General features: G+C 39.4%; 1 protein-coding gene across 4 annotated transcripts in view; it reads left to right on the top strand.

Annotated features, from left to right (window-relative positions):
- anks1b (ankyrin repeat and sterile alpha motif domain containing 1B) overlaps positions 1–17,597 on the top strand; it is a 157,750-nt gene that overhangs the window by 83,724 nt on the left and 56,429 nt on the right. For all 4 annotated transcript variants that reach the window (XM_026326486.2, XM_026326487.2, XM_026326485.2 and 1 more), the window contains 2 exons: positions 5,089–5,225; positions 12,796–12,982. In XM_026326486.2, coding sequence (XP_026182271.1) covers positions 5,089–5,225; positions 12,796–12,982 — 324 coding nt within the window. The remainder of the gene's footprint in view (positions 1–5,088; positions 5,226–12,795; positions 12,983–17,597) is intronic.

The following is a 17,597-nucleotide window of genomic DNA, read 5'->3' as shown; positions in this document are numbered from 1 at the left end:
AATTTTTGTCTTTTCGACTTTTAAAAACTAAATGTGGAACTGAAGAGAGATTTTTGCAGCGTAAACCCTGTCTGATATTCACTGGTCCTGTTCACCTGGCTACCTGTAGGCAGCTGTGGGCTGCTGCAGTGTCTCAGTTATAGAGAGTGAGAAACAACATTGTTCTCCTCAAACAATCAGGGCAGCTTTATCAAAATCTGTCTAGTGACAGTCACTCAGGGCAGACACTACAGAAACATCAGGGACCTATTGTCAGTGAAACTCTCACACCGAACAGCTTCTTTTTTTATGTCTCTGCTTCTCGTATATCTCACTTCCTTCTTTCTCTTTTTGTATTGCTTTTTCTTTTTGACTCCAGCAGCTGTTTTTCTGATGTTCTTGCAACTCGTTAGAGAAATCACCCACTTCTGATGCTGCTATGTTCCCTACAGGTCTGCTGGAACACTGTGCTGCTGATGGATTTGAAGTTCACTCTGTGCAAAAACTGTGTTCAGTTCACAAATAATTAACATTAATTGGATTAATTTGACAAACCCCACCCTCCCAAAAAAGAAATCATGTATACTCAAATACCAGTAATAAGTTTTGTAAGTAGTGACGTGTTTACATTATTTACGTTACTGTTTTTCAGTAGAAGATTTGTTAGAGAGCTTCTCGGTGACAAATCTGTTCTTTCCTTTGCTTAATATTTAAGAGATTGCAGATTTAACCTGGTGATATTTCAGATATTTTACAATTGAAGACAAACACTTTAATAAATACCGCAGCATTTGTTTATAGCTGGTATAACGAGTAGGTTTAACCATTTTAAAACCTATTTTTGTAGGCAGCCAACACAATAGTAATGCAGGTGAGATTGTGGAGATAAGGAGCCAGACAGCAAAGTGGTGAGGAGGGACCTGCAGACAAAGCCTCACAGCTTCCAGTCACGTATAAAGCAAACAAAGTGCAGAGCGTTGCCAAGCAGTTAGAGCAAAAGTACTTTTTTCCCTGTGATCGACCAGCTCCAGCTGAGATAAAAAACACACACTTTTCAGCTGGTAAACAAGTCATTGCAGACGTGCAACATGAAGTTACAAACCTCTGTGTGTAGGTTCATGTGTGTGTTCTCTGCAGTTCTTCAAAATTGCTTATGTATTGTACCACATATTTCAGTGAACTTTTTTTTGACAAAATAAGTAAAAAACCACAGGTTGAGATTTTGAATTTCTAATTTCTGGCAGCAGTATGGAAACCATTACTGTTTTTTTTGTTGTTTTTTTTTTTCATAGATATTTGAAGATGTTTTTTTTTTGATCATCTGACTTAAAATTGAATTTTACATAGTTGATACCTGTGTGTCTCAGCCCTGTTTCATCTATGAATGAGTTCAAATCAGGCAATCAGAGGGATGCCCACCACAGTGCTGCCTCCTCTACAGTTTATGAATAAAGGTTTCTTACTCTCCTTTCCGCCCTCAGTTCTCTCATGTGGATAAAGCTGTGATGTTGCTTCGTTGCGCCCCATTTATCACACTTTAGTTGGCGCTGGAGGCTTAGAGTGGCTAATGGCAGCAAGTAGTAACTCCAGGGCTTTGCCATTAAAAAGGTCGAGGCCCATTGACTTTTTGAAAGAGAGGCAATAGAGCGTCTTCCTCTTTGACATCCAGAGGAATCAATGTTGAGATCTGGTTTGCACATGCTCACATTCAGTTTTATTTCTGATTCTTTTTTTCTGTGTTGGGTCATAGATTTCCATTCATGTTTAGTTTGTTGATGTAAGTGTCAGTCTGCTTCATTTTTATTTCCACTATCAAATGCATTTCTAAGTTAGGACCAAAGAGAAACTGAGTGTTTCCTTGCATTGTTCAGATTTTTTATTTTTGTTAGTAAAAGTCCCTCCTCTCTGTGGCCAAATTGTTCCTGCGAAAGATAAAAATGATCAGGGGTACGTACTTTCCTGAATCAGCTGGGAGCTGTTTTTGCAATCAAATATTGCTCAGACAGAAGTAAACTGTGTGTTCGTTGGGAACTATTTCCAGCTGTGTGTTAATGCACATCTGGTGTGCTAGTTAATATTTCCAGCAGCGTTTGCCTGTAGTAGCAAATCGAGCAGTCGGCCATGTGTAAATTCAGGCTCTGTCAAAGCACATACTGAACTGTGTGTACTTTGCATGAAGAATATCTATGAAACCTGTTAAAGCATGTTAAAGTTTCCCATTTTCTTCTGCCTCACAAATTCATGATCCTGAACATCTGGATGTAGCACACCGTCACACAGGCTTATTTACCCAATAGGACAAAAGCTAACTCTTGTGTGTGTGTGTGTGTGTGTGTGTGTGTGTGTGTGTGTGTATATACATATATATATATATATATATATATCCCACTGTTGCATCTATCATTTCTTCTCTCTTTCATTCTACACAGTGGCAGTTTCTATCTATTTACACCCTGGTTTAATTATTGATTTAGCTTCCTGCAGCTCCTTGATGGTGTGTGTCTATTTGTGTATGTGTCTGGAGTTGTGCATACTCGCCACACCTTCAATAAAATTTATGGAGTAGATCTGTCTGTATTTTCACAAACATACACACGTTGATGGATGGGCATGCTGTGAAGCTGTGTCACTTCCACTGAAGGAATATTATGTGTGTGATTTTGAGTCTCCATGTTTGCAACCAGACTATTGAAATTCAAAATAAATATATGATGGAAGATTGGGGTAAATTCTGAAGCAGACACTTTCAGTTTTATGGCAGCTTCGTGATGAAGCTGTATGAGCGGAGTGCAGCGTGTGATGGTTGATTTTGTCAGATTTGAATAAAGCTTTGGGGTTGGGTGATTAAATTATGGTTCTAGACTGTTTGTTGTGTCTTTAAATGTGCTTCATGAGTCATTTGTCTTGACAAATCAAGGTTGTTTCTCTGTCTCATGTTAATATATTGTTAGTGCTAGTGTTTTCTCCAGGTTATGCTACATTGCCAATACAGTATGTCCTACTGCTGGATGAGCCTTCCCCACTGCTGTTTTTCTGCATGATTTCTTCATTTACTTTACTAAAGCAGAGAGAATATATTTTTTCAATTTCCTTGCACTAAGACTAAACTTTTCTAGAAAATAGCGGAAAATGAGCACATTAAAATGCTGCTCAATAGACCTTATTAAATACCGGACCTGAAAATATATCAGTGTGGTTCAAAAATGCAAAGACAAGTGTCAAAGAGGAAACCAAACAGCAAACAGAAGCTGATACTTAAGGAAGTAATAGCTGAAATCAAAGACAAAATGGACTTCAAAGTGCTGCTGACCACAGAGCAGTTTTAATCTTCGTGTCTTTGAAAGGCTGTGAAGTCACTGAAATGAGCAAGGATGGACACCAGAATTGGAGAAGCATATGAGGAAGCCTTTAATTTTCCACTCATCTCTTTCGTGATTCAGAAGTAATGATCCAACAGCAACAAATAAGAAGACGATCAAAAAAGTCATTAAAAGAGCTGGGAAGAGTGTTGTGTCAGCTAACCACAGCTCAAATGGTCAGTTCCTGCTGCTTGAAATTGGATGTGAATTAATCTCACATCAACTGTACTATCAGGACCCTATCTATTATTAAGAACATTGGCACCATGTCCTCTGTGTTGACTGTGGGATTTTGGGGATTAGAAAAACGTTTTTCCCCTGATACCAATATTGGTGGCCCAGTATTTTTTTTTCTAGTATTTTTACAATAAATATCACATCTAACTTCTCCTGTTACTTACTTTGTTGTTTTATGAGAACTAATAGATGATTACAGTTCCTACTCAGCATCCTGAACATCATGGCCAATATAATGTACTGTAATGGTGTTTATAGCCCATTAAATAACTGTCATTATCTGTGTCATTATCCAAAACATCATCAACAGCTCCACATTTTTTCCGGTGTGGCTTTGTTCTATGGGAATACATGAAGATTTGTGGGGGTTGCAAAAAATCGCACCTTGAACTACATTCAGAGAGCGTGTGGTGTGTGTGTGTGTGTGTGTGCGTGCGTGCGTGCGTGCGTGCGCATGCGTGTGCGTGTCTATCAGCACCTCTGACAGAACTGTTTTGAGAAAGGTTGTCTGTGTTTTTTATCTCCTTCACTTGATTGAGTCAGATTCTTTTTCCCTCTGAAATTTAAATCAGGCCACTTCAGCACTATCTCCTTTCTTCTCTTCTATTTTTTTTTTTCGTCCTGTAAAATGATCATACACTGGGGAAATTAACTCAGATGCTTGGATCTCCACAGCCATACACATACTCACACACATAGACACCCACATGTGAAACAGATACCAAACTGCAGTGGACAGCTGTCATATTTTCCTGCTGTTGTTGTAACTGAGCATGGTCTATTCACACCCTCCCCACCTGTCTCTCTCATACAGCTCTACCACTGTTACTCATCCTCATGTAATGTGCAGCACAATAGATCCTGAACTGAACCTTACCCTTTTTAATCAAACAAAGGAGTCATTTTTATGCCAATGTAGAATAAAGGTTGGCTGGTGCAGCTCAACAGTAATGTTCATAACAGAGGAGTTATGCAACATAAGATCATAGAAGTAATCTGGTAAGATTGAGTAATTTTGTGCCTTTTTGGAACTCAACTTGATTTGGGGAAGACAAATGATGTTCTAGGTAAATTACCATGGGTGACAAACATTGTATAAATTATGTAAAGCTGTGTAGATAATATTTTGGGTGTTAAGAATCTGCTTCAAAATGTTAAAATTGTAGTTATACTCCTTTTCACCTGAAATTGATTTTGTCAAAATCCAAAAAAAAAAAGTACCAAAATGAATTTTCTAAATCTCATCTGTAGTCCATGCCCAGTCATGAAGGTCCTGAAGGCCCTTAAGCGATGATTGGCTGTTGGTCAGGTTTTGACACTGCTGTTCAAAGTCATGGCACTGCCATGGTCCCATAGTCCACATTGTGACCGTATCAGAAATCAGTGTCATATATTTTGATTCTGGCATTAGTCTGAACTCCTCAAACTCTCTAGTGTACAATAACAATAACTGCAGCACAGAACATACTGTAATGCTGCTTTACCTGTCTCTCTCTCTCTCTCTCTCCACAAGGTCACTTGTCCCATGTAACGGTGAGTGAGGGGGAGCACAGTAACCATGGCAACTGCTCTACAGGCCCCACTCCAGACTGCTCGCCACCCTCCCCTGACACGGCCCTGAAGAACATCGAGAGAGTCATCCGCCCACAGGTGAGTGCACACACACGCACTAATGAATGTGTTGCAGAGGCACCTGACACATTATTGAACATCACAGCATCCACCCACAAGTAGCTTAAACACCTGCACCCACACACACACACACACACACACACACACACACACAATGGCAAACATCTATGTTTCTCTCCCGGTGATTGTTCCATTTCATCTGCATTTCTCTGTCAGTCATTCCCATAGTATCTGAGTGCAGATAATGAAATATTAGGATAAATATCTAGATTACCTTATATACTATATACTACTCTACAATTCTCATTTTGGTTTATTAAAAATTGGCTTGTTGGTCTATAGTGCATCAAAGCCCATTACTTCTTAGTCCACTTCATTCATAAGCAGTAACATGTAAACAGAGTAAAACAATATATGCTGTGACATGTAGGCATTTTGAAACAGAAAGGCTCTTGACAACTTTTGACTGCATGCTTACTGTTAATTTAATTTTGGCAGAAGTTAAAGTGAACGTGCGCTCTCATCCAACGGAGCGCAGGGATGGTACAGGGACCATGCTGAGCCCTGACAGAACCACTTATTACTCAATATTTTAGTCAAAGCTTTACTTTAATAATGACTGGTTAGCTTATTTTGTTGTTGCCAGTTGGTGTAAACCCTTCTTGAATTACTGCACAATGCACTGGATAAGAGCCTGGAAACAGGTGAATTTGGCAGTGTTAGTGCACAAGAGTTGCATTTTGGATTTTATGAATTGCTTCAGATAAATTGAGGCTGAAACTCTTGAGTCTTAGATGAAGTTTTTTATTTCCTACCAAAGCCACCATCCAGTCAGATGCATTTCCAACTCAAGCCTCATAGACTGTGACTTATTGAATCATTGAAGTCACTGATTCCATGGAAGACATAGTGTCTAAGGTGATCCAGAGAGAGAGAAGCCAAATCGAGCAGACTGTGACGTGTCCATAGAGCCTGAAGCTAAAGTGGGTTCATCATCTACTGCTAAAATAATAATGCAGATAGGACTCGTGTATATTTGTATGGAATGTAATACAAATGCTGCATTAGGATTATTTCAGGGAATGGGTCTCCTGAAGAACCAGTGTGGTGTTGAATGAATATGCAGAAAGAAACTTTTCTACATACAACAACAACAAGAGAATAGATTAATATGTCACTGGTCATGAATATCTTCAAATCAACATTCAGAAATTGATATGCAGAAACAAATCAACCCCGTTAGTGACTTGAGATTAATTTAGTCCTCTCACTTCTGTTAGTGGGAAGATAGTATCAGACAACCAGGCGCAGAGCGAATGTTCACACTTGGATAATTACAAGCAGTTGTTTTCTCAGTCAATGGGTGATGTGTGACAGAACACTGGAAAAACATTCCTCTTTACTGCTTGTTTAGTGTAGTGATGAAGCATAAACTAGTTTTGTGGAGCGTAAGCTAAAGGTCTTACAGGGAGGTGAGACATTTGCTTTGGAAACATGTTTTTAAAGACAAAAAGGGTTTAAGAGACTAAATGCCATCCAAAGATAGGCAGCTTCTTTAAATCCTCACCACGTCATCTCCTCTCCCATGATTTTCTCTCTTCATGGGCCTGTGGTTGGCATGCTAACTAATGTGTGTAGAGGGATCACATGCGGTGCCCAGCGGGCCTTTGCTCGGCTTGAAGCTCACATAATCAAGAAGCACCACAGTTCAATTTTATAGTGCCTAATTAATTCTCTAGAATTTATTTCATTTCATTTTAGTACTCCCGCTGGCTGTTTCATCAGTACACTGTTAGCTGAACAGGCTAACACAAACTGTTGCAGCATAGGGCGCACAGTATATACGGTATGGCTAAATTCACATTGCATGCTGAAATGGTATAGAATCTGATTCTCCACAGTCCTAAACAGCTCAACACTGTTCACACTGGATACATGTCACCTAACAACACACAAACATGGGATGGGACACAAAATTGGACTTGAATTGAGACCTGTGATGTGAACACAGATGCCACACTAGCCTGTAGTCTGTAGTCTTTATTAGAATAATAATGTGGTGCTTTCACAGGGATGTTCAGTAGAAGTAAGAATTATATTTCACTGTGAGGATGATTTGATCAGATGGTCCACTGGCATCTTACAGTTAAATAATTCTCATATTTAGCAGTTAAATATACTTAGGTTACTTTGGACAAAACTGAATAATACATCTGGTGAGGAACTCTTTGGTGGCCATGATATTAGAATTTCAAAGAACTGCTGAGGTGCCCGAGGTGGAAGTACAGCCTGTCTGAGCTGCTAGCTGGGCTGGATTCTTTACTCTGTATTATGGATTTAAAGTAAAATGTGGAACTGCTGTAAGAGTCAGGGACTTGCTAAATTTGGACATTTTTGCAGTGTCTTAGCCTTTCTCCTCCTGTGACAGTGCTCCCCAAAGCTGTTGCTGTAGTAAAAATGTGGTTTCAGTAATTTATCTCTTTAAATCCGGGTTTAAAAGAAGTTATTCAGCTTGTGTGTTATTAATACTGATACAGTATTGACCACATGTCGGTCATTGATTTAAAAAGCCAGATCACAGCAGCAAATTGACTAAAATCCATGGATTTATTGTTTGGGCCCTTTTTTATTACTTTATCCTTCGCTGCTTGTCCAAACTGCCAGCTGGACATGTTAGATCTCCACAAGCTCTTGATCACATGGGCAGATGGGATGTGAAACACAAAGAGAATGAAAGAAAGAAAGAATAATCAAATAGATGAAAACATGTAAAAAAAAAAAAAAAAAAAAAAGGGAAAGCAAGAAGTACAGAGGCACACACTGCATCCTGGGGTTATCAATTTCAAACCCACTGGCACAGTGTCCTACTTTGCTGACATAAAACACACAAACACACACACACATACCTCCATACCACTTTGTTTTCTATTTTGAAGACCTGTTTTGTTTTAAATCTAAAAAGACAATGATGGATGTCACCTCTAAACAATGTGTGCACTTCTGCTTTTTACACAAGGATTGTTTTTACACATAACTGAAATTATGGACATATATGGTTTGACTTTTTTTTTTTTGCATGTGTGGATGGCATGGGTTGTTACCAACATCTGGTGAAAATTTCATGTCAATAGCACCTTTTAAAAATATATATACTGAGAAAAATGGTGATGTGTTCAATGCTTATTTTTCTGTATATTTGTATTTATTTACTGTTCTGCCATTTCTGGAAAATGTCTTCATTTGGAAAATATAGTCCTAGAGGATTAGCAAAGGCTCAGGTGAAAGGGTTGTTAAACAACCTTCTAGACTTAGAATTGGTAAGGGTTTATCTTTCAGATAAATGGCTTCATGAGTGCAATGATATGTGGGCCTCAAACCGAGGGCTTCCCTTGCCACAGTGTAGAAGCTTTTCACAGGGTTGGCTGACAAAGCCTCTGATCCTGGCTCATCTGTTACACACTGCACAGTTATCAGGCAGTGAACTGTGTTGGCCAATACAAGCAAATAGTCTATGTCATTGTGGTATTTCAGCTTTTTACTGGGCATGCTGGAGAAAATATAAAATCCTAACTAATACCACTCAGCCTGCATAATTACACCTTTAGCCTTCATCTTCAGACTTTGATCCAGGAGGCCTTAGGCCTTCTAACTGGTCACAACCATACTTACCATACTTACCATGCGCTTGATGCTTCATTAGTTTTCCAAATGTTATGAGAATTGTTTCTAAAAATGATTTGAACTGATAACATGTTTCAGATGTCCCCTACTTATTTTGTTTTGGGCTCTCAGAGGCTCAAGGTTACACGAGTTTTTGGACTGTGCAAGTGTCATTGTAGTAAAAGATTAAAAAAAAACAAACAAAAACAACAACCTTTGCCCAGTTCACCATGAAGTCCCCATTAATAAAACAAGCACACAGACACTTCACTAATCACTTTGGCACTTAGAGCTCACTAGTATGTTCACATACACTGTTAGCTCCTGTGGCTGTGTTTGTGCTCGACACACACAGAGTCATTTCAGTGTTGTTGCAGTCAGTTCATCTTGCTGTAAATTTGCTCAGATCTGTGTATAATTACAGAACATGTGTACATTTATATGGATATGACTCTGCTTTTGTGCCAGTGCTAAACCAAGCCCATATTTATAGGCTGTCTAGCGCCCACACATGCACAAACACATACACGAACAATGAATAGTCACAGTCATGGCGGCACTCGGGCTTCAGAGAAGGGTGGCAGGAAAGAACCGTACTCGGAACCAAGGTGACCTTAGAAATCACTGTCCGAACAATTTTCCTGAACTATGTTAGTGAGTGAGTGAGTGTCCTCATCCCAGTGAGTGTCCTCATAATTATAGAAAGACCAAGATATCTGTGTTGGGGAGGGGTCTTAAAGAGATTTGGTCTTGCAGCCTGCAGGATGCCTGTGGCCCCACAGGAGGGACAGGGTCATACACTGCTAATTGAACTCACTCAAGTTAATGCTAAAAGCTCTGCAGTGGGAGTTCCACTCCTGAGCCTCTTTCCTGGCATTTCCCAGTCACATTAAAAGGATTTGTATGTAGCATTTAGGTTATTTCAGCAAGTCATGTTAAGGTGCAAGGACTACATACTTTTAATGGTGTGCCTCTGCTGTTTGCTGGGAAATCCACCTTGTTGTTCCATATGGCACAAAACAGAACAGGGTGAATTACTCCCACTTCCAGCTTTCCTGAGTTTCTCACAACTTAAATTTTCTTCCTCTTTACTTGAAGAGAATAAGAAAAATAATTCCTCATCATCCAGAAAAATGTGGAAGAATTGGAAGACCAAGACAAAATTTATCAGAAGAAAGTAGGAATGCAGAGCCAAGAGCTGAATCCTAGAATGATCGTTTTAAGAGTTGCAGTTAAGAGTTTGCTTTGGATGTGGGGGAAACAGGTTCGGGTGTTTACTCCTTTTATTTTCTGTTCTTTTGTTGTTTTTCCCCTCCTCAAGCTTTGCTCTTCTGAGCTTTCTGCCTTCTGAGTTCGTGTTTACATCTGTTTGAGGATGTGTGCAACAGCTGAAATAGACAGACTAGAAAAGAAATGAAAACACTGATTACAACAGAGATGTGCACTGCTCCATATTCAGCATCATTAATTCTAAGCCACTGTTAACAGAAGACAATTTGCTCCGAACAACTAAAAATATCACAGCCGAGCTATTATGATAATTACCTTTCAGTCCCCTGCTTATGTAAAATTACTGAATTAGTTAGCCAGTAAACAGACTTGATGGGAATGGCAACATTTTAGAATAAATAATTTGCTTTATTAGCGTTGCTCTGACAGTTTGTATGTCATTTCTGGTTCATTCAAGTTTCATTCATCAACAGTGAACATGTTGGTTCCCCAGTTCTGCAGTATCTGATACGATGATCATGATAATTTTATCATTATCATGTTACTCATAAATTAGCTCACAAATTATCACTTTTTAATGCATGCAAGCAAACTCAAACCCCAAAGCACATCTCACCTCGTCTTAGGTGTTGAGTTACATTTTTTAGCTAATGGGTGTGTCATTTATTAGCACCCAAACACATTAGTAAAGTGTTAAACGGCATGCTTTCCCCCAGGGATGCTTTTCCAAACAGGGAAAATGGTTTTTGCTGCTGTTTAGTCAGACATGGAGAACCTGTGTGTGTCTGTGTGTGTCTGTGTGTGTCTGTGTGTGTGTGTCTGTGTGTGTCTGTGTCTGTGCTCATTAATCCCTTTCCAATCAACCATGACATGTTCATTAGCCTACTGCCCATTTGCATTGTTAACGCTAAGCCTCAGCCTGAGCTGCAGCAGGTATGTTTGTTGTTTGTGTGTGTGTGTGTGTCTGAGTGCTTAATAAGCACGAATTCAGACAGAAGACGACTTTAGTTGTTAGAAAGCAGAAACCAAATACAGAGAAAAGGAGATACAGTAAATGTGGAAATAAAGAGATGCATAAATGATGACTAGAAGTTGCCCCTTAACTAATTAAACATTAATTGACTAAAAACGGACACATGACCACACACTCTAAATCCACCCACTTTGAAATACCGTTTCAAAGTGGGTGGATTTAGTGGGTGGTTAAGGCTGTTTTATCTCATTTTTATTGTCATGTTTTTATGCAGAAACATGGTTGTGAAGTCATTTAATTTTAGTATATTTGTTTTGTTTTTTTTTTCTTCTATTGCTTTGTTGCACTTACTTTGTCATGGATCAGTGATTTTAATGACAAAGAGGTCATAAACCCAAGAGCTTGGCTTGTTTGAATTTCTTTTGTAACGTCACTAACCTTCAATAAAAAATAAATAGACATTTTTGTCAGCTAGTTTGTGTGATGTCACCCAGTTGGAACAATTCCCTGTTGGACTCGTACATCATTTACTTTGCTCCCTGTTGACTTCCTGTGCTGAGTTTCTCCTGTTGATGCATCAGTAACGGAGACACCTCTGGTCTCAGTGGGATGCTGCTGCTGTGGTGTTATTCCCCACAGACCAGCTCTCTACAAGGGGAGAAAATAGTTATTACTGCTGTGGCAGTGCTGCATTCTGGTCTGTTGAGGCTGCTGCTGGGATGTTAGCACACAATCCGCGTCCTCTGTGTTAGACTTATTCATATTATAAAGCACCAACAGGACCATGATGTGACCATTGTCCATCCACTTACCGTATTCTCAGAAACAAATAAACACACCAGGACACAGACACATTGAAAGTCAGGTACAGTAACTATAGTTGTAGTTTTTTGGCTGTATTTTTTTAATGACACCTCTCTTTTCATTGTAAGACATCCACAGCATTCATTCTTTTCACATTAATTTACATTTTTTTGACTTGGTCTTCTCCATTTCTTTCTGCTCCTCCTTACCCTTCTTCTTAGTTCAGTCTATCTGGAGATGCATCAGAGCCCAGTTTGGTGCATGTTACATAGGAAAAAAAGAACGTTCTCTCCTCTTCTGCTTTCATTTCCTTACCCTCTCTTGTTCTCTCTCGGGGTTCAGTTATTGTGCCTTGAGTCACACAGTGAAGGTCTTATGAAGGTTGCCCTGTCAGGCGTCAGTCTCCCAGGTTGATTTTTTGCCTTTATGGTTCAATGCATTGACTTGTTCGCACACTCCCAGACATGCACCGTCAGGGGTTTGACTGCCTGAGCTGTTTGTGAAGCATAGCAGCAGGTTCTTGAGAACCGCAAATTCCTTATTATGTAAGATGTGTTTACCAGATGCCAGTCTACACTTTCATTTATCCTCTGCCTCATTCTTTCACTTGTCTGTGAGCAGACATTTGGCTCTGTTTATATCCGTTTCCCTGTTACCTCTGCGTAGGTACCTCTGTACCTAATTACATAAATCATGTTGACATCAATATATTGTATTACATCATAACATGTTTAGGTTGCAGAGTTTGAGTCTGAAATATTGACACACACAAAATATGATTTTGTCATTTAGGGACAACACTTTAACTATAACTAAAACATTAACTTTTCATATGTCACCAAAAGAAGAAAAATGGCTAAAGCTACAATACACACTACAACACTGTTAACTGTCTTTCGTGGCCTCCTGTTTCTTATCTAGCCCAAGCAGCGCACCTCACTGTCCTCATCCCTTGACGTCCAAAGGCCAGTCAACCACAGCTGTGAGCCCAGCGAGGTGAGTTCATCCCTGGGCTACGCTAGCTTCAGCACCAGCCCCCCTGCCAGCCCTCCACTCAGCCCCAACCAGGAAGACTCTGCAGGTTCCAACGACGACTGTCAGCTCACAGGTAAGAAATGGACAGGAGGGTGGGAGCTCACATAGTGTCCAAATTTGTCTCACTTGGCAAATTGGTCCAAGTCTACCACACATACTCTGGTTGGAAAACAGCAAAAAGTCTGCACCGTTAGACGGGATTCTTTGTGAAGACTTGCTCTATATTCTGGATCTTTGGAATATTTGCAGGGAGGATCTATTGGGTGTTCTTAGACATATCGTGCAGTGTAGCTAGAACTGGAATGAATGGAAATCTGAAGAAATCTAACATGAAAAATCTCTGCAGAGTAGGCCTACTTAAAATCACACATCCGTCATGTATATTAGCCAGCTGGTGACTTGGTGAGTGGCTGGGTTATTTTGTCTATGTTCAGTTGTGGCATCAATATTGCATAAAGCAGGCATTTACTTCGAAAATCAGTACATGCCGGTATAGAAACTTTTGGCTTCAATAATTTCTTTAAATAGTAGTGGATTGTGGTAACACTGCTCAGCCCATCTTTTTTTTTTTTTTTTTTTTGAGTCGCGACCTCTTCTTTCCCTCTGTCTTTGTTGCCTTAGTGCAGGTGGTGTTTAAACTCTTTCTGCCCCAGAACCAAATAAAACTTTAATCCTCCTGCCTTAGGTGCCAGGAAATTGAAATCATATTTCTACTCCTGTCATACTGGAGACCAGAGCCAAGAGGCAAACACCCCAGAGGTTAACAATAGATCTTAGAAAGAACTCCTGGACTCAGTCAGAGAAGGGCATGAGTGCACACCATGAACGCAGCATTGTCTCAGCAGCACTGGGAGGAATTAGAAATCTGATTTGAAACATACAGAAACTGACAAAACATATACTGTTAAACATAATTATTTCCAAAAAACATTATGCTTTACACACAGTACAAAAATCAAGCATTTTGTTGGAGGCAATATTGTTATAAATAATTAGTCTTTTTAGGAAAAATGGTTTCCCTTATTTTGTCTAGCCTTCATTTTACCATCACTCTAAAAATCTTAGACAAAAGATTGAGTGATGGGTGATGAGTGTTTGATTTTGTGTTATTTTACTTCTGTGTTGTGCACATGGATTTTTAATGTGAAAATGTTCTTGTATTGTGAACCTTAAAATAGTCACATTTGGTCCTAGTTAACCCTAGATAGAAATATGTTTCCTTCTAATTTAGAGTGGAGCTGTCTACATGCATAGAGTCTCCATTAAATTCACAATAATTGAACTTACATCAGTGTAAACCGTAGAAACATCGTACTAATTAGAGATGTGTGAATGAGCTAAAATGTCACCCACACCCGCTGCTTCAAATAAATTATCCACCCGCCACCCGCCTGCACCTAGAATTTTCTCTGATAAAGATATCTACACCTGACCCGCACCCAATCCTCACTTTAATTACTCTGTAAAATAAAGTTAATATTAATGATTGATCTTATCCACCTGCGACCCAAATGCAATTAATCAGAATACTTTTTTTTTTTTATTACTCGACCCACCCAACCCGTGGATTATCCGCAGCGCCTGCGGATGTAACCGCCATCCACACATCACTAGTACTGATCCATCAGTGTCTTTGTGCCACACGTGAAGTCAAACATTACTCCCCTGGTTTTCTCCAGACCTTCATTTCCTTTATGTCATTTCCTAGTCACTTGCTTTGTGTGTTACCATAGTGATGAGATTTCTTGTTGTCATGGCGAAATGGAGTCCCTGGTGATAGATAGTTGGCGTTTTTTTTTTTATCATGAATATTTCCTTCTCTCACCTGGGTTTCAGCCCAACTGTCCCTCACACACGCTGGTATCAGGCTATCAGAAGAGTTATAGCAGGGGAAATCAACCAGGCAGGAGGCCTTTTCTCTCTGTCTGTGTACGTGTGTGTGTGTGTGTGTGTGTGTGTGTGTGTGTGTGTGTGTGTGCGTACGAGTGTGTGTGAATTCAGACGCCCAGCTAGACTTTGATCTGTGTAGTGCCTCAAACCAAAAACATAATCATTATCAATCCACAGGTGCTTGCACACACACAGACATACTGAATGAGACATCTTCATCTACTATTCTTATTGAAGCATTGCTGTGATATTTATGTAACACAAGTGTGTTATTTCTCTCTGGAGCCTCCATAATGAGTTTTGAGGCCTACACTGATGTCAGACTGATGTCTTCTGAGGACAAAGCAATTATTGAACTTACAGGAAGATGCTGTAATATTGACTTTAGCATTAACAGTACTGGTTTTTTACTATTCATGCATCCACTCTGCTTTGGCTACTCTGAAGTTGCCTGACAATCATCTGTTCAGCAGAAATATCTAGCCAGGTGCTTCTGCTGTGTATTGATTTTGTGCAGTCGGTTACAGTAACGTTAAATGTCTTTTTGACAAAGTGAGATGGATTTTATTTTGACCAGTGAAACTAATACATTACTCAGGTTCATTAGGATCACAGTCCAACAACAAATGCTTTATAATGAATCGTCTCCCTTGTTAGTAGTAGTTCTATTAGTATTTTAAGTTTTAGTTTTTTAATGAATAGTTTGGTGTGGTACAGAAAGCCTGGAAGCAGCAGGAAATAGCAAACCTGGATATTTACTAAAGTCCGAATACGCTAGATCCTGAGCTGTTTTGAAGAAAGTACAGCTGTTGATGCACACTGTAACATGAAGCACTGGAGGAAGTGTCGTCTACTCTGTTAATTCTCTGCTGTACAATGGTTTTCTGTACTGTAATAGTATTGGCAAAACAGGTGTAAATTACCTACCACATCAAACTCAACACACTTTCTTCTTATCTTCATCTCCCTGCCTCACTCTCCTCACCTGAAGGGCCAACACTAGGATTAGATTGGCAGCCATTTATTTTTTTCTGTTTTATTCCTCCCCCTTCTTCTTCTGCTACGCTGCTCATCCCTCCTGTTCTCTCTACTTATTAGCTTTATAAGGCCCATTGTGGGGTTGCCATGGTAACAAGTGGCTTACAGGGCGAGAGCGGCCGCGAATGAGCGATAGAGGGAGTATATATGTATGTGGGTACAGAAGGCAACGAGTCACAGTATTCAAAGGGTGCCACTGAAAAGGAGTGGGTGAAAGCGAGAGAGAGTCTGATGTTTGGGGGTGCTGAATGAAATTCAAGAAAATTGATAGAATGAAATGTGAAATTTCAGTGGTTTGGATTGAGAAATGAGGACAGGAAAGTGAAGGGAACAGTCTTTCCCTCTGCACACCATAAAAGGTCTTTCCTTCCGCCTTCTCCACATCTGTCTCATGTCTTGTTATTCCTCTGATTCTCTCCCTGAAAATCCTGCACTGTTGTTTGACAAAACCTAACATTTATACACAAAATATCCAGCCCTGCAGCGAAATATGCAGGTGTCAGCCACCTATGTGGGCAGTTGGATAAAAAGAAGTCCTATTTATAACCCAATCCATCACTAGTGCTATTGTTGATGCTGTGGTTTATGTAATGTTGTATATCACTGGAGAAAATATTTCCTCAGTGCCCTCGGTGCAAAGTGCCGAGTATAATACAGTGTTATGCAAAAGCAGTGTAACTGTTGACGCAGTTGTCTCCCATGAATTATGCAGTGGCCCCTGCAAGTAGTCAGTAACAAATAGGCACAAATCTGTAGGTCAGTATTTATTCATCTGGGATAATTCACAGCTTCTCATGCAAACCATCACGTAAATGCAAGCACAGTTATTGCTTATACCGATACTCTTACAGATTACATGCTCTCACTTACTGTATGTACTTCAATTAGAAACCCCAGTATTTGTTAATCTGCATCTTATTTTACAGTTTGCCATGATGAAGTTTTAAAGCCATTATTATTTTTAAAGCAAAAAGGAGAGTCGGTGATGTTTTGACCCCAAATAAATACTGTTGTTGTTTCAGGTCATAAGGGTATGAAAATCAATCATACATGGTAATAATAGGTCAGTGTTGTCTAAATAGATTTTTTGCATTACAATCAGGAACAACCTACATTCTTACATAGAATAAAATGCACTATTTCCTGTGTGTTTTCTGAGCAGTTTTACATTCTTGCTTCTAATTTGCAATAATAAAATGTAATTTTTTAAGAGTTTCTTCTGTCAGTTGACAGTTGTCAATTGACTTCCTGCAAAACAATTTCATGAGTTCTTTCTAATGCAAGTGGTCACAGAGGGACTAAGTGATCGATGGGCTCTAATAGTTAATGAGCTGGATATGGCAAAACAATCAACTGGTCTGTGTGTGGGTGTAAATGCAGCACTGACTGAGTTAAATTTGTTGGACTTCCATTGCTTAATTCGGCCCTTTATTTTCAGATATGACACGGTTCATTGTTATCTTGACATCAACTTTTAAATACAAGCACAAATGCACCATGGGCCTGTCAGCCTGCTGTGCTTCATTATTAAGTCATTCTCAAAGTCAGCAGTGCCTTTTTCTAGCATTAATTACTTTCTCAAGCAAGAGAAATGCATATAAACACATGCACACACACACATGCAAACTCACTCTCATGTTTTTATTTGATTTTCTATCCACTGACACCTCAGCTTTGTCTTTTGATATCTTTGTTATACAAAATTACATTTCCCATCAACCTTTTCTTTTTTTACTGTATGTGTCAAGTTATTATGTTTA

The sequence above is a fragment of the Mastacembelus armatus genome, chromosome 23 (genome assembly GCF_900324485.2).
Source record: "Mastacembelus armatus chromosome 23, fMasArm1.2, whole genome shotgun sequence".
NCBI lineage: Eukaryota > Metazoa > Chordata > Actinopteri > Synbranchiformes > Mastacembelidae > Mastacembelus > Mastacembelus armatus.
This window is presented reverse-complemented; position numbering and strand designations above follow the sequence as displayed.